General features: G+C 51.1%; 1 protein-coding gene across 3 annotated transcripts in view; it reads right to left on the bottom strand.

Moving 5' to 3' along the window:
• The window catches only part of PIKFYVE (phosphoinositide kinase, FYVE-type zinc finger containing), a 2,037,960-nt gene that overhangs the window by 102,381 nt on the left and 1,908,558 nt on the right, over positions 1-27,021 (bottom strand). For all 3 annotated transcript variants that reach the window (XM_085648834.1, XM_085648836.1, XM_085648835.1), the window contains one exon: positions 16,360-16,621. In XM_085648834.1, coding sequence (XP_085504960.1) covers positions 16,360-16,621 — 262 coding nt within the window. The remainder of the gene's footprint in view (positions 1-16,359; positions 16,622-27,021) is intronic.

Raw genomic sequence — 27,021 nt, forward strand, 5'->3', positions numbered from 1 at the left:
CTATATATAAGGTAGGTATAGGAATACTACACCTAAGCAAGGGGTGATTACACGACCTTGCCCCAGCTGAGTGATCAGCCAGTTGTGTCAGAATGGAAGGCCAGGCCAGGGGTGGCATAATACATGCTGCAGACCCTGGGAGGCCTAGGGTACACCTATGCCCTGGGTACCTAGGGTACCCTGTACAGGGTCCAATAAGGTGATCCTTACCAATTGGGTGTGTACCTAGGGTACATGGAGTCCATTTTACAGAGAGAGCAGACAGCCTGAGACCCTGAATGGCAGGATCTCAGGCCAACTAAGTCGAAAAACCAGCTAGACACTAGGCAAAAAGTTGGGGGTAACCATAGTCAGATATCCACCTTCCTACAATCATCACCACCTAACTTAGGCCGTCCTCACACACCAAAGACCCTATCCCCTCTAGACTAATCCAGAATCTCAACCACATTATTGCCCCTTAATGGACCAAAATCATCAACACTTCCTTTTCCACAGGTTGTCACTTCAACTCGGTCAAATCACACCTATCCCTAAAAATCCCACCTCAGACCCTAATGACCTGAACAACCTCCGCCCTATCTCTAACCTACCACTTCTTTCCAAAGCCCTGGAAAAATGTGCTCTGCTTCAACTAGATAAACACATTAACAACTTCAACCTTCTAGACCCCTTGCAATTCAGCTTCAGAAAAGGCTGCAGCACTGAAACCGCCATGCTAAATATAATCAATGACATCCACTCTTCCCTTGAAAACGTGGAATCCTGCTTACTCATTCTCCTTGACCACTCGGCTGCCTTTGATACAGTCAACCACAACTCCCTAATCAACTCACTCAAGTCCCGCTTTGACTTAAACGGTCAGGTCCTTAAATGGTTCACCTCATTCCTCCAACACAGAACACAACAAGTCAAAATGAACAACTGTCTATCTAACCTCTCTCCGGTTTCCCTAGGCGTCCCCCAAGGCTCTAGTCTCTCCCCACTCTTTTTTAACCTCTTTATGGAACCTCTTACCCTCATCCTGAAGCAAGCTGATATCAACTACCACCTCTATGCTGACGACACCCAACTTTACTATAAGATTAGGTCCCACTCTGATGTACTTCATCTTAACTATACCTTAAACAAGATCAAACACTGGTTTCACTGCAACCATCTCAAACGTAACCCCGAGAAAACTGAAGTCATCCTCTTCACCCCTAAAAACAAAGGACTACCCACCCAAACCTGGATCTCTGACCTCAATGCACTCAACTGCTCGCTCTCTTTGTATAACTCAGTGAAATCACTTGGTATTACCTCTGACAAAAATCTTTGAAATGCCTTTCAGGGCCTTCTATCTGTCACCTGGTGGCTCCCGTCAACTACTACCAGGAGCAAACAATAGGCTGACCTGAAAGGGCATAGATAACCCATCTGAACCTGATAGACTATACAGGGGAGACTGTAAGAATCCTCCAACATTAAAGTGTCTAGACATGCTTGAATGTCACATCCTGCTTGAAAGGTCTGCTGGGTTTTTCATATGACACTTGAAGCTCACATCAAAGAGACCTCCCTGGTCACAGGCAACTGTTATATATCACTTGAGCAAGGCCCTTCTTTTGTCCTGCCAGCCAGTTAGGCCCCAATCACAGTGGGACTGTCTTTCACATTACTCTGTCACAGCCTGTTTGACAGGTCTGCTGGGTGTACATATAACATTAGGGGCGCACTTCAAAGGAGGGAAAAATGATCCCACAATACTTTGTGTGTATCCACTGTCAGGTTGTTGAAATCTCAGCTTTGATTTCACCAGACCGTTGTCTCTGCCTCAGTTGGGGCATAACAACTGTCTAAAATTGTATTTTATACTTAAATGAAGAAGGGTACAAGGATTAGCATTGTACACTCCTCACAAATAGTACCGGCCCTCAGAGCCTAGCTTTAGTGTGGCCAAAAACGTTGGCCATCTTGAAAATGTCCAAAGGCGGTAGGGTTAGTCACAGGAACCTTTATCCCATTACTTTGGGCATACTCAGGTGTCATTTCAACTCACTAGCATCATAGTGTGGGGGATTATTCAAGAACAATGTCATCTTCGAATTCTGGTTGGGCCTGGTAAACGTCAGAGCCAAAAAGTAGTTTGAGAACTGGAATCTGTTCTGTCTGAAACAGACTGGACAGGAGCCAGTTGTATCAGTGCTAGTTCAGGACACAACTTCAGTCGGGGCAAAGGTGAATTTGGCTCAGAGTCAGACACAACTATTAGTACAGCATCCTCCACCAGCTTGGGTCCAGTGTAGATGGGGAAGGGACCAGTGTGGCCAACAAAGTCGGTATGGAACCTGAGACAGGATTGGGAGGCACAGATGGTGTAGGTGATAGATCTGCTAGCGAAAGCCTGACTGGAGGCTTCCGCAGATCCTTAGAGCACCAGAGGGAGCCAGAAGGGTACCAAAAATAGGCAACATGGCCTCCTTAGAGGGTTCAATCTGTTATGACATCACAGATGGCCCAGGAAACTCAGGGTGCATCGGGATCAGGAGTGGAATCTGCTCCTCGGTGGAGGAGCGACAGCCCCCTTAAATCATTACGGCTTCTCAGGCAAAGAGTGGCGGCACTTGGAGTAATCCCGCTAAGACTTCTTTTGCTTCCGCTTTGACTTATCAGAAGATTTGTGTTAGACCTGGCGTGAGTTTCCCTTCCACTTTTTGATGGTGTGCCTCGACTGTTTTGCTGGTGTTGTCCGCTCAGGGCACTGCGCCACGGCTAATCCGTGCCGCAGTGCAAGTGCTCCCTAGGTAAAGTGTACCTGTCATTGATGTCCATGATTGGTTTATTGGATTCACTGTCAGTCCCCAGTAAAGTGCACCAGGGGTGCCAGGGCTTGTGAATGCCAATGCTGCTGGTGGGCTTGCAGCGCTGGTTGCGCCACCCACGGAAGCGGCCTTGTAAAGTGTGTCTAGGGTCTGCCACCGCAGACCCTGTGCGCGGTCTGGGACCGTCGCGCTGACTGCGCAAGTGCCCCCACTTGCCAGTCCCTAAACCTTCCCTTACCTACATATTAGCCACCCCTCTGGTAGGCCCAAGGGCAGGGTGCATTGTAGGCATAAGGTAGGACATGCCCTGATGTGTGTGGCATGTCTTAGTAGTGAATTACAGCCATTTCCGTTCTTCACTATTGAAGGCTACCTGCTCTCCATAGGCCAGAATGGGCTGCCGGGATCACGCCAACGCTGTGACCCCCGTGGACTCAGAGAGCATGGTAGAAGTGTCAAGTTTAGTATGCCTGAACTCAGGATGATAAAATACTTCTTGTAGTCAAGTTTATTTTAATATCCTGGGTTTGTAAATACTACTTTTAGAAAGTTAGTATTTACTGACCTGACCATCTCAGTCCGCCTCTGCTGTGTGTGTGTGTGTTCTGCCTAGCAACAGTAAGGAGCAGGGTTGGGGAATCCCCAGAGACAGGTTGGCTGCCAGGTGGTGGGTAGAGAGGTGACACCTGGATGGGTGGGAGGAGTACACCTTGACTCTTGAATAGACCTGTGCTCTGCCACCACAAAGCCGGCGCCGCCCCCTGTGGAGCGGCTGATGTCTCTGCCCTGCTGCCGAAAGGAAAGAGCAGAGTCACCATAACAAAGTGCTCCAGAACTGGACTGAGCCAGGCCCAGGCCCCCTGGCGCTAAAGAACAAAAGAATCATGGTATAAAAGTAGGAGCCTGGCTCCTAAGAAATCAGAATCCTGTTTACCACAAAGAACCTCTGCCCGACTAGAAGGAGAAGAAGACGCTGGAGGAGCTGGCCTGCTGCTTGCCTTGCTGAGAAAGGAGAGGAAGAGACTTACTGAAAAGACTTTGCTACTTTGTGCTTGAACATTCTCCAAGGGCTTGATCTGAGCTTGCCCCCTGAACTGAACCCCAGGACCAGTGGGTTCTCTGTGCTTCTTGCTCATCCTCCAATTCGAGCCGTGTGTGCATCCCGCTGGAAAAGAGACTGCGCCCCTCATCGCCCCTCCTAGGGCCGTGACACTCAGGAGCTCGCCTGCCGCAATCCCGTGAGAGCCCCGCTCCGTCCGGAGCCGCTCTCTGTCCCCGGGCCAGGCCGCCTGCACCCCTGTCACCGCCTGCCATTGGAGTGCGTTGAACGCGCTATCACCCCTCCTGCCGGAAGCCGTCCGACGACTGTGATCTACGCCGGGTCATCCAGCTGCACTGACTGTGCCCTGTGACCCCGCTTCGCTATCCCCGGACATCTCAGGCCGCGCCGCCCCCGCTGTGGAGACCCTCCTGCGCCGCCGTGCTAAAGGGTCGCTGGCCGCGCCTGCCTACGTGCCCACACCTGCTGATTGAGGACCCAAGAACACTTCCCAAGCTGAGAGTCGCACCGACCTGTGCCGACTCTCCTAATCACGAAAGAAGTCCAGTATCGGGCTCGGGGCCCGCAACGCCTTATTTCCCCGTTCGCAGGAACCGATCTCTGTGAGTACTGGAACTACGAGTAAGGAGACTACGAACTATCCATTTGAAACTACGAACCAAGAACATTTGCCTGCTGTATAACCTGGTGGCCTAGCGAAAACGTTATTGGTCTTGTGATAAGTCTGCTGAGATATATATACCTTATTTTTACATAAAGAATCGTATTTTTATATATATCCAAGTCTGGTGTCCGTTTCTGGGGGGATTGATGTATTTACTGTGTGTGCGATTGTAAGTGCTTAACCAACAACGCCTGAGGAATCGCCTTGGCTGCTCACGCCACGCACCTAGAGGGTGAGCAAGGGTCATTCGCGAGGGGTTATCCTGCGCCCTGACGTGGAGGAGAGGGTTCCTGCTTGACACAAGGGCAACCTTGCGCCAACCAGAGATCCCCGACTCTAACATTGTTGGCAGCGGGTGGGATTTCGGATTTGCACTTGTAATTTGCATACAGTGAATTATTAATCACCAGATAGTGAGAGCAGACCAAATAACGCAGCCACAGGTTTGTAATTGTTGAACTTTGTTGAGACATCTGCCATTACTGCAACCATGCCTGGCTCGCACTCCGCTGGAAGAGCACTCTCTGTGATTTCTGGAATAGATGAGGTGGATTGGGAGAGACTGGAAGGCTACACGATGGAGCAATTGAAAGGCTACAGTGTACAATTCAGAGTCCCCCATGCTGGATGCAAGAGAAAGCCCCAGTACACCAAGGCGTTGAGAGCCTGGAAGGAGTCACGAGACCTACGGAATGCGGGGGACATCGTTCCACCCGACAACCTTGAGGAGCCCAGCAGAGTCCGGTCGCCAGAGGAGCTGGCAGACAGGGCAGCCGACAGGGCGCATGCAATGGAGATGGCAAAGTTGGCAGGACAAATGGAAATGGAAAAGCAGAAGTTGGCCCTGGAGGCACAACAACGCCAAATGGATCATGATATCAGATTGAAGGAGTTGGAGCTGAAGGCGAAAAGTTTGGACACCGCTCCTTCTGGTGGCAGCACTCCACCAGTGCAGGTAGAGTCCAAGGTGTACATCCCCAAAGATGTAGTAAAGGAGTATTTTAGAAAGGATGACATAGGGCAGTGGTTTAGGCCCACGAGGTGGCCATGTCCTCACACCGGGTCCCTGAGAAAGACTGGGGAGCGGGGTTGTGGGGAAGGTTCCTTGCTGAAGGGCGTGACACACTGTTAGATTTACCCTTAGATCTCCAAACCTCATACCCCCATATGAAGGAAGCTTTAATGACCAGGTATGGGTTAACTCCGGAGCTATATAGACAGCGGTTCAGGGAGACGAAGAAGATCCCTGAGAGTACGTATGTGGAGTATGTGACCTTTTTCTGCAGAGCGCTGGATGGTTGGGTGAAGGGTAGCAAAGTGAATGATTATCAAGGGCTGCTTGATTTAATTGCATGGGAGCACTTGTCCAGTCAATGTTTTCCTGAGCTACGCCAGCACCTGATTGATAGCAAGCTGTCCAACCCGAGGAAGCTTGCTGAGGAGGCGGACCGCTGGCTCAGCACCAGGGTCCACAAGGGTCAAGTGGGAGACTCCGCCAAAGGTGGGCAGGGTCCCCAGCAGAAGAGTGGGGGGGACAAGGGTAAACAGAAGGGGTTCCAAAGAGGCCCCCAAAGTAATTCCCAAGGGAACCAGCAGAAGGGTTCTCAGCCTCCCCCACCCCCGCAGCAGAACGGGGCCCCGACAGGTAGACCTGTTCCAAAGGGGCCCTTCAATTGTTATAAGTGTGGTGACCCGGGTCACATTGCCTCTGATCCTAAGTGTCGCCTGTTTGGTAAGACCGCACCCACTGGTGCTCCACCCCGGCAAGTAGCTAGTGTTAACTTTGGGGAGGAAGTAGCAGTCCAGGAGGGTGGGGGTCCCGGGCAGATGACCCTAGTCTCGCTAGGAGACAGTGAGATGGTCCCTGTAACCTACCTGCCCTCTAACACTAAGAAATATGGGCAAGTGGTGACCATCAATGGAAGGAAGGTGGAGGCTCTTAGAGATACAGGAGCCAGCGTGACCTCGGTGAGGCAACACCTGGTGTCTCAAGAGCAGATTGTACCCAATGCCTACTGTAGGGTTGTCAATGCTGACAACGTAGAGAGTCGTTGTCCAATGGCTCAAGTTCCCTTTGAGTGGGGGGAGGTCTCTGGTACTCTACAAGTCGCTGTGAGAACTGACATGCCTGTAGACTGTCTGCTAGGGAACGACCTGGAGAGCTCCCCTTGGGAAAAGGTGGAGAAGACCACGCATCTGAGGATGGTGGGTCTACCCGACTGGGCGTGCGTGACCACCCGGTCCATGGCAGCCAGTAGGGGTGTTGAGAGGGTCCTGGAGCCTGAGGGAGAGGTCCAGGAACCGGCCTTAGGGAGAAGGCGCAGGAGGCGCGGGAAACCGGCCCCCGAAGTTCCCACGGCCCAGGAGGAAGTAGACCCTGAGGGGGATGCTCTGGAGCCTACCGGGGAACAGATTGCCGAACTGGGAGACTTGCCTGAGCTGACCCATTGGCAGCAAGAAGGAGGTCCCTCCAGGGAGGAATTCTGCAGGGAGCAGAAAGAATGCCCTTCTCTCGTGGGTATGCGGCAACAGGCTGCAGACCAGGCCAATGGTGTTCAGGCCAAAACACACCACGTGTACTGGGAGAGTGACCTCCTGTATTCCGAGCCTAAGGCTGCTGAACCTGGGTCAGCCCGTGTGCTGGTGGTACCCCAGAAGTTCAGAACCTTCCTACTGGGGCTGGCTCATGATGTGCCGTTAGCAGGACATTTGGGGATGGACAAGACCTATGACAGGCTTGTCACCCACTTTTACTGGCCCCAGATGCACAAGAATTCCGATTCCTACTGCAGAACCTGTCAGACTTGCCAGGCAAGTGGTAAGAGCGGAGGGAAGCACAAGGCTCCTCTGCAACCTTTCCCTGTGGTCGGTACGCCATTCCAACGAGTGGGTATTGATATTGTGGGGCCTCTGGACCCCAAGACAGCCCTGGGCAACAGGTTCATCCTGGTCTTGGTGGACCATGCCACCCGGTACCCTGAAGCCATCCCTCTGAGGACAGTGACGGCCCCCGTGGTGGGACGGGCACTGATGGGAATTTTCTCCCGAGTGGGATTCCCTCTAGAGGTGGTGAGCGACAGGGGGACCAATTTCATATCCACATATATGAAATCCCTGTGGAAGGAGTGTGGGGTAACGTACAAGTTCACCACTCCTTACCATCCCCAAGGAAATGGGTTGGTTGAGAGATTCAACCGAACCCTCAAAGGCATGATCATGGGCCTGGACGGTCCAATGAGGCGTAAGTGGGACGTCCTCTTGCCATGCCTGCTCTTCGCTTACCGAGAGGTGCCACAGAAGTCTCTAGGATTCAGCCCCTTTGAGCTTCTGTATGGTCACCCGGTAAGAGGACCTCTGAGTTTGGTAAAGGAAGGCTGGGAGCAATCTCCCAGGAAACCTCCCCAGAATGTATATAGTTACATGCTGGCCTTCCGAAACCAGACTCGGCGTTTCAGGCAACTTGCTGAGGCAAATCTGGAAGCCAGCCAGGAGGAGATGAAGCGGTGGTACGACCGGAATGCCACTCTGGTAGAGCTTCAACCTGGACAAAAGGTGTGGGTCTTGGCCCCAGTGGAGCCGTGTGCACTTCAGGATAAGTGGACAGGTCCATTTGAGGTTGTGGAGCGCAAAAGTCCTATCACCTACTTGGTGGACATGCAGACTCCCAGGAACCCTTTGAGGGTCCTACATGTTAACCGCCTTAAGCCCCACTTAGAGAGGACCGAAGTGGGCATGCTGCTGGCCACTGATGATGGAATGGAAGAGGAGACCGAGCCTCTTCCTGACCTCTTAGTGGCCTCTGAGAAAGATGGGTCAGTGGATGGAGTTAACCTCTCACCCACCCTGACGCCCGAACAACAGGAAGACTGCCGCCACTTGCTGGGACAATTTTCCGACCGATTCTCCCTGGTTCCTGGTGTCACAGATTGGTGCGTCCATGATGTGGACACAGGAGACAGCTTACCCGTGAAGCACAAGGCTTACAGGGTAACTGACAGGGTCAGAGCTTGCATTAAGGAGGAGGTCTCCAAAATGCTTGCGCTAGGGGTGGTTGAGTCCTCCAGCAGTCCTTGGTCCAGCCCCGTGGTCTTGGTCCCAAAGGCTGCTGCGCCGGGAGCCACACCTGAACTCCGGTTCTGTGTGGACTACAGAGGACTCAATTCAGTCACGAAGACTGACGCGCACCCCATCCCCAGAGCTGATGAGCTCATTGATCGGCTGGGGGCTGCCCGGTTCCTCAGTACGTTTGATTTAACGTCTGGGTACTGGCAGATCGCCTTGACCGATGGGGCCAAAGAGAGGTCAGCATTCTCTACACCAGATGGGCACTTCCAGTTCCGAGTCATGCCATTTGGGATGAAGAATGCCCCTGCCACCTTTCAGAGGTTGGTCAACCAGGTACTGGTTGGGCTGGATGCGTTCAGTGCCGCCTACCTGGATGACATCGCGGTGTTCAGTGCCACCTGGCCTGAACACCTGCGCCACCTCTGGGAAGTGTTGATGGCGCTGCGCCGAGCAGGCCTCACGATCAAGGCAAGCAAGTGCCAGATCGGGCAGGGTTCCGTGGTGTACTTGGGACACCAAGTGGGGAGCGGCAAGGTGGCACCCTTGCAACCCAAAATTGAAACCATCCTGGCTTGGGAACCCCCCAAGACGCAGACCGCAGTGAGGGCCTTCCTGGGGCTCACTGGGTACTACAGGAGGTTTGTCAAGGGCTATGGAACGATCGTTGCCCCCTTGACAGAGCTGACTTCGAAGAAGCAGCCCAGGAACGTGATTTGGACTGACACCTGTCAGAAAGCTTTCGACACCCTGAAGACTGCCATGTGCACGGCGCCCGTGCTCTTGGCCCCTGACTTCTCCAAGGAATTCCTAGTCCAGACAGACGCTTCAGAGCATGGTGTGGGGGCTGTTCTCTCACAGATGACTGAGGAGGGCTGGGACCACCCCGTAGCCTTCATCAGTAGGAGGTTACTTCCACGGGAAAGTAGGTGGAGTGCAATTGAGCGAGAAGCATTTGCTGTGGTCTGGGCGCTGAAGAAGCTAAGACCCTACTTGTTTGGGTCTCACTTCCGGGTTCAGACGGACCACAGGCCCCTCAGATGGTTGATGCAAATGAGGGGTGAGAACCCGAAGCTGTTGAGGTGGTCCATCTCCCTACAGGGTATGGACTTTACGGTGGAACACCGCCCTGGTACAGATCACGCCAACGCTGACGGTCTGTCCAGGTATTTCCGCCTTAGTGACGAGGAACCCCCTGGGCAAGGGTAGTTCTCCCCACATTTCAGCTGGAGGGGACACGTGTTAGACCTGGCACCTTGGCGTGAGTTTCCCTTCCACTTTTTGATGGTGTGCCTCGACTGTTTTGCTGGTGTTGTCCGCTCAGGGCACTGCGCCACGGCTAATCCGTGCCGCAGTGCAAGTGCTCCCTAGGTAAAGTGTACCTGTCATTGATGTCCATGATTGGTTTATTGGATTCACTGTCAGTCCCCAGTAAAGTGCACCAGGGGTGCCAGGGCTTGTGAATGCCAATGCTGCTGGTGGGCTTGCAGCGCTGGTTGCGCCACCCACGGAAGCGGCCTTGTAAAGTGTGTCTAGGGTCTGCCACCACAGACCCTGTGCGCGGTCTGGGACCGTCGCGCTGACTGCGCAAGTGCCCCCACTTGCCAGTCCCTAAACCTTCCCTTACCTACATATTAGCCACCCCTCTGGTAGGCCCAAGGGCAGGGTGCATTGTAGGCATAAGGTAGGACATGCCCTGATGTGTGTGGCATGTCTTAGTAGTGAATTACAGCCATTTCCGTTCTTCACTATTGAAGGCTACCTGCTCTCCATAGGCCAGAATGGGCTGCCGGGATCACGCCAACGCTGTGACCCCCGTGGACTCAGAGAGCATGGTAGAAGTGTCAAGTTTAGTATGCCTGAACTCAGGATGATAAAATACTTCTTGTAGTCAAGTTTATTTTAATATCCTGGGTTTGTAAATACTACTTTTAGAAAGTTAGTATTTACTGACCTGACCATCTCAGTCCGCCTCTGCTGTGTGTGTGTGTGTTCTGCCTAGCAACAGTAAGGAGCAGGGTTGGGGAATCCCCAGAGACAGGTTGGCTGCCAGGTGGTGGGTAGAGAGGTGACACCTGGATGGGTGGGAGGAGTACACCTTGACTCTTGAATAGACCTGTGCTCTGCCACCACAAAGCCGGCGCCGCCCCCTGTGGAGCGGCTGATGTCTCTGCCCTGCTGCTGAAAGGAAAGAGCAGAGTCACCATAACAAAGTGCTCCAGAACTGGACTGAGCCAGGCCCAGGCCCCCTGGCGCTAAAGAACAAAAGAATCATGGTATAAAAGTAGGAGCCTGGCTCCTAAGAAATCAGAATCCTGTTTACCACAAAGAACCTCTGCCCGACTAGAAGGAGAAGAAGACGCTGGAGGAGCTGGCCTGCTGCTTGCCTTGCTGAGAAAGGAGAGGAAGAGACTTACTGAAAAGACTTTGCTACTTTGTGCTTGAACATTCTCCAAGGGCTTGATCTGAGCTTGCCCCCTGAACTGAACCCCAGGACCAGTGGGTTCTCTGTGCTTCTTGCTCATCCTCCAATTCGAGCCGTGTGTGCATCCCGCTGGAAAAGAGACTGCGCCCCTCATCGCCCCTCCTAGGGCCGTGACACTCAGGAGCTCGCCTGCCGCAATCCCGTGAGAGCCCCGCTCCGTCCGGAGCCGCTCTCTGTCCCCGGGCCAGGCCGCCTGCACCCCTGTCACCGCCTGCCATTGGAGTGCGTTGAACGCGCTATCACCCCTCCTGCCGGAAGCCGTCCGACGACTGTGATCTACGCCGGGTCATCCAGCTGCACTGACTGTGCCCTGTGACCCCGCTTCGCTATCCCCGGACATCTCAGGCCGCGCCGCCCCCGCTGTGGAGACCCTCCTGCGCCGCCGTGCTAAAGGGTCGCTGGCCGCGCCTGCCTACGTGCCCACACCTGCTGATTGAGGACCCAAGAACACTTCCCAAGCTGAGAGTCGCACCGACCTGTGCCGACTCTCCTAATCACGAAAGAAGTCCAGTATCGGGCTCGGGGCCCGCAACGCCTTATTTCCCCGTTCGCAGGAACCGATCTCTGTGAGTACTGGAACTACGAGTAAGGAGACTACGAACTATCCATTTGAAACTACGAACCAAGAACATTTGCCTGCTGTATAACCTGGTGGCCTAGCGAAAACGTTATTGGTCTTGTGATAAGTCTGCTGAGATATATATACCTTATTTTTACATAAAGAATCGTATTTTTATATATATCCAAGTCTGGTGTCCGTTTCTGGGGGGATTGATGTATTTACTGTGTGTGCGATTGTAAGTGCTTAACCAACAACGCCTGAGGAATCGCCTTGGCTGCTCACGCCACGCACCTAGAGGGTGAGCAAGGGTCATTCGCGAGGGGTTATCCTGCGCCCTGACGTGGAGGAGAGGGTTCCTGCTTGACACAAGGGCAACCTTGCGCCAACCAGAGATCCCCGACTCTAACAATTTGACTGCCACAAGGACTTGTTGCAGGAACAATCCAGAGAGCGAGTCTGGGCCCTCGTCTTTGAGACGACGTGGGGCTTGGTTTCCCATTCCCAGATTGCTTTGAGATTCATGAGGGTACACTCTGTGAAAGACTTGGAGTGGTGGTCTAAGCTTAAACACCAGGGGCATACCTTATGGGGGTCTATCACAGGCATTTGCTATTGACAGCCCCGGTAAAGTTTAAACCCTGTAGTTTTAGGAGGGGGCCATGTTCCCTAACCCACATGTCTTCGGAGTAAATTGTGAATAAAACATTTGTCAACTGATGAGAAAAACACAGTGTGCTCCAGATTCTTGTACAAAAGTGCAAAAAGAAAGGAACTGATGTGAAGCTGCAGGAATGGCACTTAAATGTGGCTTTATCTTTAATTCCGGGGTGGGATAAAGTCAAATTCTGGGTAAGTGTCAATATCAGTTGCATCTGTTAGGTCTTGGAATTCCTGTTTAGGCATTTAAGGATCATTCTGCTCAGAATCTTTACCAAACAAGTCATTCAACGAATACTGTTGATCTTCCAACATATGTTTTGCCTCCGTCCTGGGCCTGTGAACTGAAGTTTGGAACCCTGAGTGTAGGAAGCTGGCTTTTTATGTAGTGCACTAAAATAAAGTATACCGTGAAGAAAGTCCAGTGGGTCCCCAATTGGTTTACAGAGGCTAAAGTAGATAACGCTAACGCTCTCTTTTGTGGTAGTGTGGGCGAGCAGTTAGGCTTATCAGAAGGTAGTTCTAAGCATTTGTTGTACTCACAGAGGCAATAAATGTGACACATATTCAAAGAATAAATCCGAGACCAATATAGAAAAATAACAAGTCTTATCATATATTTTGTAACTAAGAACTTAATTCAAAGTTAAGTACTTTAACAATAATAAAATTGCGCAAGGAAATCAAACGTTTACAGTTGGGTGCCTTTACGCACAATGCATTCCTATGGAAGGAAAATCGAAAATGCAATATAGGTAAGTACGGCTGGATTCAGGGGTTCACCTTCAGAGTTCGGAGTGGTAATAGGCCAAGCTTAAAAAAACTACAGCTTGTAGCTGGTGCACTATGGGGAAGGGAGCCCACCTACAAACAGGCTGCACAAGTGGATTTGTGGGCCAGTCTGAGAGCTCCCAAATGTGGGCTGAGGTCTCAAGGGCCTAAGGGACAAAGGAGAACAGTCTGTTCCTTGTTACCCAGGCCGGGAGGGCTGGGTGCAGAGCAGGTATGTCAGCTGGGCTCGATGCGTATTGGTGCTTCCCGTGGTCAGGGGCAAACAACTTGGAGAGACGACTTCAGGACTGCTGGGACACTTACGAAGTGGGTCTCAGGGGTGGTGTTGTACCTAGACGGGTGCTTGTTTCCTGAAAAGTTGGAGTCTTTGTTGCAGGGTGTCTCGTACTCTGGGGATTGGTGCTGCACTGCTCTGTTTGGTCCTGGTGCCTCCACACTCGGTGAGGAGACAGAGCTGGCCTTCCAGAACACAAGTACCTCTTACTGGTCAGTTGTTAAGCCGGTCGGGCCGGGGAGCAGCAATTAGTAGACCGGAGTCTGCGGTTCAGTGCCTGCATGCCTTAGTTGATTAGCAAAGGGCTGGTTATCCTCTGGGGTTCTTAGAGACTACACAGCATCAAGACGAGACAGTTCACCTCGATTGTCGAGTCTTGAAGCAGCAGGCAGGATTCTGTGCCAAAAGTCCACAGTAGGCACTCAGTTCTCTGGTTCAGTAGCTCTTCTTTGTCCTTTTCTTCTTTAGGTCTGTCAAATCTGAACAGATTGTTCATGGTAGAGGGGTGCCATCTGAATACCCAATTTAGGGGTGTTGAGGGGAGTACAGGGTAGTAGCCAAAGCGCTATCTACCTTTAGGGTGATTACACCTTCTGTATGACCACTTCCTGTGGAAAGTGAGCATAACCCTGATACAGCATTCTAAAAAATGGGGTTCACATCAGCGGCTCCACCTTAGGGGTGGTGATGGCTACGTGTGGGCACACCTCCCTAACTAACTAATTTTCCCACCTGTACTCCCGCCAAAAAGTGGTGACAGGACAGTCTGGAAAGCTGGAAAGGACTGGGTCGAATTGCAAAGGCAGCATGGCCTTTGAAGTTTCCTGCCCTGGAAGGCAGTTCCTTCTTAGACAAGCTAGGTATAAACACCACCGTTCAGAGCAGAATTTGTTCCCAGCCTCTGAGGCGAAGGCTCTCACCCCAGGAGACCAGAAACATGTTTAGTAGCGTCAGGCTGGTCGAGACCAGTCAGTCAACACACAATTAGTCGGTAGGTTTCTCAGGGGCCCCTTTAAGGAGCCCTCTGAGTGCGTTTGTTAAAAAACCTAACACTGGCATCTGTCTGGGTAAGTTAAGATGAGGTGTTTGGTACCAAACATCTATGGGTACAGTGAAGCCATCATGTAGATGGGGAACTCATAATGACGAGTGTCCAGTCCATGTACTCCTTATGGCTTGCCTGTGAACTGGGTCCATCTTGGGGATGAGGATGGGTACGGCATCGGCTGGGGGCACTGCTGACGCTGGAGGGTCGGCATCGGCGCCGGGGAAGGTCGATTAAGGTCTACCTGCGTCGATCCGGATCCAGGCCTGGATCCATAGGGAGCCTGCGGTGCCAGGGCCGAAGCTGTGGGCATCAAAGGCCCAGGGCCCTCAACCGGCGCGCGAGGACCGAAGGCGCACCAGCAGAGTCGGGCTGCCCAAAGATGGAGTGGGGAGGCCTAAGAAACTTAGCCACTTACTGGGGGAGTCGAACATTGTTTAGACCAGGCCACAATCAATGTTTCAGTCAAAGCTTTGTAAAAGGCATTATGGGCTCTGAAGTAGCAGGCTCAGACTGCAAGACTATCAGTAGATTTGTCTTAGACTATCGCTGGTAGCTGAAGGTCCAACATTTCTTCTGCTCTGTGGACTACTACTGCAAAATAGGCACTCTCTTGCATTGGGGTCCAGATGGTGAGTGCAGTTATGGCTGAGAGGAAGTATCCAGGACAGAAGCATTCTGTAAATCTAAATATAGTCCAGCATCAGTGCAGTCAAGGGAAGCAGTCACTTGGGTCGAAATAAATTAGCGTCCTCCTCGCCATGGCAGACATTTTGCTTGAACGGCGTCAGAATCTGATCCAAGCAAGTTTTCCAGCCAACAGTACTACCAACGTCCAAGAGGAGGCTGGGGTTCTCCCAAAGTTTAGGCTGTGCTTTGGAAATCTCGACTAGTGTGAGCCAACCTAAGCACTGATCAGAAACAGGCTTTGGGGTCAGATCTGGAGCAGCCACCACTGGAGTTGAGGTTGGCAGAGATGCAAGTAGTCCCTACAAGTCCTCTAGCCCAGGAGTAGAGACCCAGGCTGGGACCAAAAGAGGCCAGGCAGAGGCCGAAAAGGGTCAGTGAAAGCAGGACAGACCCCATTGACAAAAGTCCAACTGGAGGTCTCTGCGGTTCATGGGGCCCAAAGGCGCTCCAGATCTGGAGGCTTCTAGCTGCTGCAGGGATTGATGATGGAATGGGGAGATCAGGGTAGGCTGGGACCAGCCTCAGGGTAGACTGAGTCAGACGATGGGGTTAGAGTCAGGTTCTTCAAATGCTGCCTGTTCAACGTCTCCCTGGAACAGGACTGATAGTGTGGAGATGAGTCCCACTTGAACTTCTTGTATTTACTGCAAGACTTCTCTCTCAACTTCTTCTTCAACTTAGCAGAGTATTGTGATCTGGAGTGGGAGCAGTCTGCTGTTTGAAGGGCAACTTGCCCAGATTCTTGTGCTTGACGACATACTGTTTTGTCTACTGATTGCTTTTGTATGTATCAGGTAGCATTTGTTGCAGGACTTCAAGTTGTGCTTAGATTCTAGGCACCATAGGAAGACATTATGTGGATCCGTAACAGATCCTGCTTCCTGCAGTAGCTGCATTTTTTTTAATGTTTGATCTTCTGTGGGACATTTTCCCTAGCACTTTGTTTGTGGAAAAACTAATTTGAGGGTTGGTGAAACACTGACAAAGTTAAGAGTGGAACTCTGGATCTGCATTGAAAAACTCCTTGCCATCCCTTCGGAGGTTTTGTGAGGCTATTGTAGAGTCTGATAGTGCTAACTGTTAGTGCGCTGGAGCAATTGCTGTGAAAAGCTCCAGATCCAGTATGGTGCTGGTTTGAATTCAAAAGGTGAAAAATCTGCTGTTAAAAGTAGCCATCAGAAACATTATTATCATGGTGTCAAATATGCAATGAATTCACAAACACACCCAGAAAAAAAGCAACTGTGAGAGCACTGTTACATACCAATAATGCCAACCACCAGCTCATCACTGGTGTCATCGCGGCCCACAAGCAGAGAATAGTCAATAATGAGGTGGCTGGAAAGAAAGTGTGAATCACTGTGGATGGAAGCCCTCAATACAGCCTTGCAGTGGGATCGGATATATAAGGGATTGTCCCGGACCATCTTGAGCAGGTTCTCATCGAGGAGCACCACATCGCAGCTCTCCTTCCCTGTTTCAGTCTTAACATTTCGATTCCTTAGGGAGCCCTTTAGGTCAAAAACCTGCCAAAATTAAGTTTTCATATTAGAAATTTCTTATCGTCTTATTAAAATGACATCAAGATACATTGGCAGTAAATGATCAGATCATCATTTTGGATGTGAATACATCTGCTAATTTAATTTTCAAATCCCTTAAGCGAAATATATATATATATATATATATATATATATATATATACACACATATATATATATATATATATATATATATATATATATACACACATATATATATATATATATATATATATATATATATATATATCCACTTGTTTGCCACACTGTCTTTGGGAGAAGTCTCCCTGGACTTCTAAAGAACAAGCTACTTACTTTCGGTAACGATACATCTGTATGAAACATAGGTTTGTTATAGATTCCTTACCTTAGAATCATGCCAGGGCGTCAGACTGGATCCAGAACGTTTTTCGTCAGCAGTACCCCTGCACGTCGGAAGGTGGCAACGGTCGACTCCGCGTTCTTCGTCGTCGTGGTCGCCGGGATGACGACACGGTAGCTACATAGAAGCCGTCCTTGTGCGCGATGTTGATTCTGTACATGACTTTCCACGCCAGAAGCGCAGATCCATGCAAGACACTGACTACTTTTGTACAAAACTAGGGCCCTGAAAGGATGTCCTTAACCCTAGAAGTCAGTTTGCAGAACGGGGAGAATGGGTTGGGAGGTAAGGAATCTATAACTAACCTATGTTTCTTACAGATATATCGTTACCGAAGGTAAGTAACTTGTTCATCTGAAAGAAACAGTTTGTTACAGATTCCTTACCTTAGAATAGATACCCTAGCAATACCAACCCCGGAGGTGGGTCTGCAAACTAAGATCACACTAGATAATCCTGGAGAACAGAACGGCCAAAGAAGCTGTCTCTCCGGACTTGGCTGTGCAGGCAGCAGTGTTTGGTGAACGTGTGCAACAATGCCCACGTAGCTGCCTGACAGATGTCACTAAGGGGGACTCTCCGTCCCAAAGCAGTGGTGGCTGCCGTCGCTCTGGTGGAATGGGCACGCATACCCACTGGAGGCTCCTTCTTTGCCAAGAATAGCAAGCTTTGTTGCACAGAACGACCCACCTGGAGATATTCCGGCCTTTCTTAGCGCCCACGTAACCGACAAAGAGCCTTGTCGCCCACTCAAAATTGTTTTGTGCGATCCAATTAGAAGGAAAGCTCACGTTTTGAATCCAAACGGTGGAGCCTCTCTTCATCTTCTGAAGAATGCGGAGGCGGAAAGAAGGTGGGCAAAGTGATGGTTTGGCCAATGTGAAAAGAAGAAACCACCTTGGGAAGAAAGGAAGGTCTAGTTCTCAGGATGACCTTGTCCGGATGGACAGCCAGAAAGGGAGGCTTGGAAGAAAGAGCTTGTAGCTCACTCACCCTGCGCACAGAGGTGATGGCCACCAGAAAGACAGATTTCAAAGTGAGAAGTCTGAGACGACAGTTATGTAGCGGCTCAAAGAGAGCTCACATGAGGTAAGTAAGAACCAAGTCCAGGTCCCACTGAGGCATTACGAAGGGAAAAGGAGGAAAATGATGAGTAATGCCCTTTAGGAATCTATTTACAACAGGGGACTTGAAAATAGAAGGCTGATCAGGAAGCTTAAGGAAGGCTGAAACGGGCGAGAGGTAGCCCTTTAGAGTGCCCAGAGCAGAGCCCTGCTGGGCCAAAGAAAGGAGGAACAAGAGAAACTCAGAAAGAGGGGCGGAAAGGGGATCCACAGCCTTTGCTGGGCACCATGCCACAAATTTATTCCATCTCCAGGCGTATACCGTCTTAGTGGAGGGACGCCTGGCTGCCAACATCGCAAACTTCGGGAGGCAGGTCAAACAACATCAACTGCCGCCATTCAATCTCCACACAAGGAGGTGGAGGCTGGACAGGTTCGGGTGGAGGACCGTCCCCTGCTGCTACGACAGAAGATCCTCCCGAAGAGGCAGTCAGATCGGAGGATCGATGGCCATTCTGAGCAGCTCGGGATACCAGAATCTTCGTGCCCAATCCGGAGCCACAAGAATGACTTGGGCCCGGTCGTGCTTGATCTTCAGCACTCTGGTCAGAAGTGGTATAGGCGGAAAGGCGTATAGAAGACCGCAACTCCACATGACGAAAAGCCTCACCTAGCGAGTGCCACCTTGGAAATTCCAACACGCTGAACTACTGACATTGCGCGTTCTCTTCAGTGGCAAATAGATCTAACAAAGGTTCTCCCCACTGCTGAAAGAGACCTCCGAGTGAAGGTGCCATTCGTGATCCATCATGCACCTGCGGCTGAGTTTGTCCACCCTGGCGTTCAGAGAACCTCCCAGGTGTTGAACCACCAGGGATATGCCTTGATGTTCCAGCCATGTCCAGGGGCGGAGGGCCTCCTGACATAAGGTCCATAACCCCACCTAGCCTGGTTTGTTACAGTACCACATGGTGTTGGTGTTGTCGTTGAACACCTGCACTACTCTTCCCCGCACAAAGGGAAGGAATGCCTTGAGTGCAAGACAAATCGCCCGAAGCTCCAGAAGGTTGATGTGGAGCCTGCACTCCGCCAGAGACCAGAAGCCTCTAATCTCCGCCTCCCCATGTGGCCGCCCCATTCCAGAAGTGATGCATCGGTCATCACTGTGAACTCTGGTTGAGGAAGGCAGAGGGACCTGCCATCGACCCAATCCAGGTTAGTAAGCCACCACTGCAATTGGTGTATAGTGCCCTCTGTGATCTGGACTCAATCGGTCAGATTCCCCTTATGTTGTGCCCAGAGGAACTTCAGGTCCCACTGTAGAGCCCACATATGCCATCTGGCATGGTCCACCCTCAGGATGCCGTAGGCCACCAGACCCAGCAGCCTGAGGGTCACCCTGACCGAAACCCGGGATGGAGGACAAAAGATCGGAATCATAGCCGAATATCCTGGATTCGTTATTCGGGAGGATAAACCCGAAACTGCGTAGTGTCCAGAATCACTCCGATGAAGAGGAGCTTCTGAGAGGGGGTCAGGTGTGACTTCGGCATGTTGATGGGGAACCCCAGCGAATGCAGGAGGTCGGCTGTAGGAGGTCGGCCGTAGTCTGGAGGTGGGAGACGACAGCCTGGGGTGAGCCCGCCTAAAACAGTCAGTGGTCGAGATAAGGGAAGACTAGAACCCCTGATCTGCGCAGATGAGCTGCGACCACCGCCATCACTTTCGTGAACACCCGAGGGGCACTGGTAAGGCCAAAAGGGAGCACCGTAAACTGAAAGTGCTCGCGGCCTACCGTGAACCGCAGTTAACGCCGGTGGGCCGGCAGGACAGAGATGTGAAAGTAAGCATCCTGCAAGTCCAATGCTACCATCCAGTCACCAGGGTCGAATGCAGACAAGACCTCAGCGAGAGTCAACATTTTGAACTTCTCCTTCCGGAGGAAGCGGTTGACGTTCCTGAGATCCAAGATAGGACGCAGGCCTTTGTCCTTCTTGGGCACCAGAAAGTAGTGGGAATAGCGACCACAACCTACTTCTGGGGCAGGAACTTGCTGGATGGCTCCCTTGGCAAAGAGTGCCGAAACTTCCTGTTGGAGAAGGGCCAGATGATCCTCCGACATGTGATGGTAATGAGGTGACAAGGATGGAGGGGTAGTCTCGAAGGGGAGGGAGTAGCCCCTTCGGACTCTTTGCACAACCCACCTGTCTGACGTGATGGTGTGCCAGTGGGGGAGGTGATGGCGAATCCTGCCGCCCACTGGTGTTTGGTGGCCCTGAAAGGTCGGACTAGGAGGGTTTGGCAGTTGCTGCAGAGGGGGCTGTGGTGGACTGGCCCGCCTGCTGACCCCCAGAACCACGACGCAGGTTCCCATTGTAGGAGAGTAGGGTCTGCTTTCTATGTTCACCCCCACTTTTTGCTTTTGCTTTACTGGTTTTCGACTTAGATTTGGCTGTGGGCCTGCTAATCAGACCCACAGCCCTGCTGTTCTCTCTCTAAATTGATACTATGTACTTTAGGTGCATAACCCATTTGGATTGGATCACCTTATTGGCCCCTGTACAGTGTACCTTAGGTACCCAGGGCATAGGTGTACCCTAGGCCTACCAGGGGCTGCAGCATGTATTATGCCACCCCTGGCCTGGCCTTCCATTATGACACAGCTGGCTGATCACTCAGCTGGGGCAAGGTCGTGTAATCACTCCTTGCTTAGGTGTAGTATTCCTATACCTAACTTACATATAGACACATGTGTACCTATCAGCCACTCCTATGGCAGGCCTTAACAATCCTGGAGGCAGAGTGCTTGGTAACATGTGAGATGGTGCTCTAGCATGAGCTGAGCCTGTCTGCAGCTTTCGGAACCATGTCCTTATAGCTGTTCTATGATATAGCCTACCATATACTCTTAAAGTGCCTTATAATCTTAAACGGTTATGGTAACTATGGTTTGGCTTTATCAAAACATGTCGTGTAAGGTGTCTAACACTTTGGAATACTACCCCCACCCCATTTCTGGTGATGAGGATAGTATTCCCCCCTTCTAGAGGGAGAAGACATGTTGTAACCTACTTACCCGGTTAAAGTTAACCAGAGCCCCAGCATCACAAAATGGATGCTGCTGCCACAGACACGAGTCTGACCTCCTGCTGCTGGGAGTGATCCCGGCAAGGGAGGCTTGGACAATAGGTTTCCTGCCTTGGGAGGTGAGAGCACGACCCCAAACAGGCTATAGTGTTTTGGGGCAGGGAGGGATGAAAAGAATGAGACATGCCTAGGGCACACAAGGTGTCCCGTGCATAGTCCAGTTCAAACCGGTGCTGGGGCACTCCAGCCCCAGTCCTGGCGCAAAACTGGACAAAGGGAAGGGGGTGTAACCACCCCCCTCCCAGGTCCCACCCATAAGGCGTGACCTAGCAGGCAACCCAGCTCCCCAGATTAGTATAAGAGTGGTAGCTGGGCCCCAGGAGATTAGATTATCCTGAACCTGCAACTTGAACAGAAACTCTGGACCTTCGACATTCGACGAAAGAAGAAGACTGAAGATTCTCCCTTGTGGCCAAGGAGTGGCTACCCTGTGCAAACAGGCACCATCAAGAGACTACCCTTTGCTTTGCTGAAGTTCTACGAGGGACCGACTGCAGAGCCCGACCAGAGCCTTGACTTCCAGACTTCTCCGACCCTGATCCACATCCACAGCCGAGCTGAGATCTGTGGAGGCGACGAGAGACGTGGGACCAGCTACCTGGGAAAAGTGGCTAGTATCTTCCAGCGCAGCTTCTGAGGCACCCTCGAAGTTGTGCACCGGGGATTGGTAAGCCCCAACCCCAAGCACCATCTGCACCGAAGATCAGCCCCCCACACTCCACGAGTCCTGCGTGGGGCCCTTCTGCATTTTCCTGCTTGCCGCATCTGTCCGGTTGCTTGCCCGTTGGCTAGCGGCCTTTGTGACGACACACCTTGAAATCTTCACCGCTGGTTTGGGTCCTCCAGACTGGCTCCCGCTTCTTTGCAAAAGAGAAGCACCCCAGACCTTCCTGGTCTGCACCAGAAGCAAGTCCTCCGTTCTTCGTGGGTTCCGCTTGCCAAGGCTTGGTGAGTCCTAGTTCGACTTCGACGCCGCCGACAGCAAGAGCCTTCGTGGGACAGCTCGCCTCCTGGTCCTGGTCGTCCTCGACGTCTCCTGGTACCCGTGGCTGCAGCGACAAGCTTCACCTTTCACCTGCAATCTTCACGACATCGCCTGGTTCCTTCCTGGTTCCACGTGGTCACTGGCTAGGGACCTTGACTCTGTCCCCTCTGCTTGCAGGTATCCTCTCTTCTTGATCCCAGCCTTGGGATCCACCGGACACTCTTCACTGACCGCCTGTCAGCAACTTTCCTTCAGGCATCCATAGAAGTCCACGACGAAACCCGACGCAAGTTCACACCTATGCGCCCGCAGTCCGTGGGCTAGGTAACTTGGGTACTTCGGTGCTCACAAGGGTAGTGACTATCCTAGGGTCTAGTTTCCGAGTCTCGACTCTCTAGCTGCTTCAGAAGTGTCCTTAAACTGTTAATTTCTAACTGCTAGTAATTCTATTGACTTTTACGCATTACGCGTGAGTGTTTCCACTCTGCACCTGAATCCCGTGGGCCTCCCACTTCCTAACTGTTGCTAGTGTAGTGTAGCCCCAGCGATTCCCTAGGCCTAGGCCTATCCTATTTCCGTGACAGTGGTCCTTATACCACTTACTTAGTATATGGTTTGCGTGGCCCCTAGGGCCTAACTGTATTACTTACCTGTGTGACTTAATGTATGCTTAAATAAGACTGTGTTGTACTTACCTCTAATCTCATAAAGAGTGCTGAGAGTTTGACTAGAATAAATACACTTTATTTTATATATATATCTGTTGTGGTGTTGGTATTCAAGGGATTATATATGGTATCACAGCTGGCTTCACATGCCATTCAGAGTTTAGCCTAAAGACTGCTCTTGTCCATGCTACCACTAGGATAGCTGGTCTATAAGGTTGACTTTACAACCAATCACCATAAGGGTTGTTTGGACTGATATAAGGTGTACACTAGAACTAGTGACATCATACATCAGGCCAACTTCTCACATTGGTGAGCAGCGGTTGGGATCTGAGCTTGCTGTTGTAATACCATTGTAATCTTGAGATACTAAATTGAAAGATCACACAGATATTGTTTAGGTACATATAACATAGATTATAATACTTAAGTCCTACTGGACTTAGTGGTTGTAGGTTGAAGGGAGTAACACACCATGACTACAACTACCAGAGAGGTTTAGTAGAAACAACTAGTGTAGGTAGGTGCACACACCACACCCTCACTAGATCATGTCTCTGGGAGGAGATCAAGTAGATGCTCTCTCAGGAGGGGCAGGTCTGAAGAAGACCCCCTCTAGATATGATACCCTAACTTTTCAGGAGATGAGACAATTGTGTACCTCCAGAAAGTTAAAACAGGGATCAAACCCTACCCTCCTTCAGCTAGTACAACTCCTAGAGGAGTATGATACTCTTAGGGCCTCACAGGCCAGTACCTTAGGTACAAAGGAGGGTCTACCCACCACAGATGAGTCAGAAGGGACTTCAGATGAAGAGGTAGACAGCCAGGGCCAAGTAGGAAGACTTAGCCAGGCTAACCTAAGCTTACATGGGAGTTTGCATGGGATCCCCCCATACAGACCCCCAAGTGGGCTTAACCAGAGAAGCAGGAGAGACAGATCCCCTTCAAGGGAATCCATCCACTCCCATGTCTCTAGCATCTCTAATGCCTCTTCTCACAGGGGAATGACTTCACCTGAGAGAAAGGAGCATGAAGCCAGAATGAGGGAAGCTAATCTGAGGAATCAGAGGGAAGAACTTGCCCTTGCCAAGGAGAAGCTTGCTCTGGCTAGTGAGCTAAAGTTAAGTGGGTCAGAACCCACTGGTGGCAGCAATATCCCTAAGGATAGAGACAGGCACTATGATAATAGAAACCTGAGCAAGATTGTCCCTCCCTACAAGTGTGGGGATGACATCCACAAATGGATAACCGCTTTGGAGAGGGCTTGCAAAGTACAGCAGGTACCCCAAAGTCAGTGGGCAGCTATCTTGTGGCTTTCCTTCTCTGAGAAAGGTAGAGACAAGCTCCTCACAGTTAGTGATGAGGATGCAGACAATTACACTGTCCTGAAGAGTGCTCTGATTGATGGGTTTGGCCTAACCACTGAACAATACAGGTTGTTGTTCAGGGATACCCAGAAGACACAGACTCAGGACTGGACTGACTTTGTAGATTGTGCCACTAAGGCTCTGGAAGGCTGGCTAGTGGGAAGTAAGGTTAAGGACTATACAGGATTGTATAATTTGATCATGAGAGGACAAATGCTTAACAACTGTCAAAACCAGCTACTGCATCAACACCTGATTGATTCTGATCTGACTTCTCCCCAAGAATTGGGAAAGAAGGCAGATAGATGGGTCAGGACTAGAGTTAAGCAGAAAAACCAGAACCAGGGCGGTGATCAGAAAAAGGCAGACCAGAAGGGTAATGATCAGAAACAAAAAGACCAGAAGTCTTCACCAGGCCCCCAAAAGGCTCAGGGGGAGGGTGGTCCCAAAAAGGATAAAAAGAAAGATGGCCAAAAGAAACCATGGTGCAACTATTGTAAGTCCAACTCACATTGGTTTAGTGAGTGCACCAAAAAGGATAAGCCCCCAGCCACCATTGCCCCTAAGGCAACTGTACCCCCTAGTTCAGCTGTAAGTGGTGGTTCCCAGCAAAAGGGTGTAGTAGGGTTAACCCTGGGAACTGAGGAGGATTCTGGCCTAGTCAGAATACCTACTCAGGCTGTTCTGATCTGTGATGGGGACTTAGCTTTGTCCTCTACTGTAGGCCCCAGTAACCTGGGCAAGTACAGACAGACTCCTTTTATCAACCAAAGAATGGCTCAAGCCTACAGGGACACTGGGGCTAGTGTCACTATGGTGACACCTGCCTTTGTGGACCCTGGACAGATCATACTAGGTGAGAATTACCTAGTGACCAACGCTAGCAATGCCACTACCTCCCATAGTGTGGCTATTGTTAACTTCTCCTGGGGAGGGGTAACTGGCCTCAAGAAAGTTGTTGTTAGTTCAGACCTTCCTGTAGAGTGTTAACTGGGCAATGATCTTGAAACTTCTGTTTGGTCTGAAGTGGAGTATAGGACCCATGCAGAAATGCTGGGGATAGATGCACATGTCCTTGCTGTGACCAGGTCACAGGCCAAAAATTGCACCACTGAACAAGTGCTGGATCCTGAAACTATGGACCAGTCACAACCCAAGAGAAAGGGCAGTAGGGTTAAGGCTGTGCCTTCCCCCCTGCCTCAGGTGGTGGATCAACCCTCCCAGGAGGATGATTCTGAGAGCCCTGAAGGAACTGTCCTAGAAGAACTTGAACCTGATCAGGTTGAGTTTCTTGGGACAGGGGGACCTTCAAGGGCAGATCTGAGGCAGGCTCAATTAGACTGCCCCTCTCTTGAACCCCTCAGACAGCAGGCTGCCACAGAGGCTGCAGGGAATGCTCAAGGTACCCATAGAGTGTATTGGGATGAAGGGCTACTGTATTCAGAGGCTAGAGACCCCAAGCCTGGTGCATCCAGGAGGTTGGTCATACCACTGAAGTTCAGAGGCTTCCTTCTTACCTTGGCCCATGATATTCCCCTTGCAGGACACTTAGGCCAGAACAAGACCTGGGACAGGCTTGTCCCTCACTTTCACTGGCCCCATATTTCAGAAGATACCAAGGAGTTTTGTCGCTCCTGTGTCACCTGCCAAGCCAGTGGCAAATCAGGTGGCACCACAAAGGCCCCCCTCATACCACTACCTGTGGTGGGGGTTCCCTTTGAAAGAGTGGGCATAGATATTGTAGGACCAATGGACCCACAAACAGCATCTGGGCACAGATTTATACTGGTGATAGTGGACCATGCCACCAGGTATCCAGAAGCTATCCCCCTGAGGACCACAACAGCTCCTGTTGTGGCAAGGGCCCTGTTTGGAGTATTCTCCAGAGTGGGTTTTCCAAAGGAGGTCATTTCTGACAGAGGTGCCAACTTCATGTCAGGATACTTGACTGCAATGTGGAAGGAGTGTGGTGTGAACTACAAGTTCACCACACCCTATCACCCACAGTGCAATGGACTTGTTGAGAGATTCAACAAGACCCTAAAGGGAATGATAAAAGGTTTACCAGACAAGCTTAGGCGAAGATGGGACATCCTTTTACCCTGCCTTCTGTTTGCTTACAGAGAGGTCCCACAAAAGGGGGTTGGCTACAGCCATTTTGAGCTTTTGTTTGGGCATCCTGTAAGGGGACCCCTATGTTTAGTAACGGAAGGATGGGAGAGACATCTCAGACAACCCAAACTTGATATAGTGGATTATGTACTTGGTCTCTGCTCCAGGATGGCAGAGTATATGAAGAAGGCTTCTAAAAACCTTGAGGCAAGCCAAGAACTCCAAAAAGCTTGGCATGACCAAAAGGCTGTACTGACTGTTTACCAGCCAAGGCAGAAAGTGTGGGTGTTGGAGCCAGTGGCCCCAGCAGCACTCCAGGACAAGTGGTCTGGACCCCACACTATTGTTGAGAAAAAGGGAGAAGTCACCTACTTGGTGGACCTTGGGACTCCCAGAAGCCCCCACAGGGTGCTTCATGTCAACAGATTGAAGGCATATGTTGACAGGGCAGACATGGGCTTACTCATGGCTACAGATGAGGGGCAGGAGGAAGGGAGTGACCCTCTCCCAGACCTGTTGACTCAGAACCCTGATGATGGCTCAGTTGATGGTGTGGTCTTTTCTGACAGCCTCACTGTCCATCAGCAACAGGACTGCAGACAGGTTTTGCAGTCCTACAGACATATGTTCTCTCTGACCCCAAGTCAGACAAACTGG

This window comes from Triturus cristatus, chromosome 3_2 (assembly GCF_964204655.1).
Source record: "Triturus cristatus chromosome 3_2, aTriCri1.1, whole genome shotgun sequence".
In the NCBI taxonomy this organism is placed as follows: domain Eukaryota; kingdom Metazoa; phylum Chordata; class Amphibia; order Caudata; family Salamandridae; genus Triturus; species Triturus cristatus.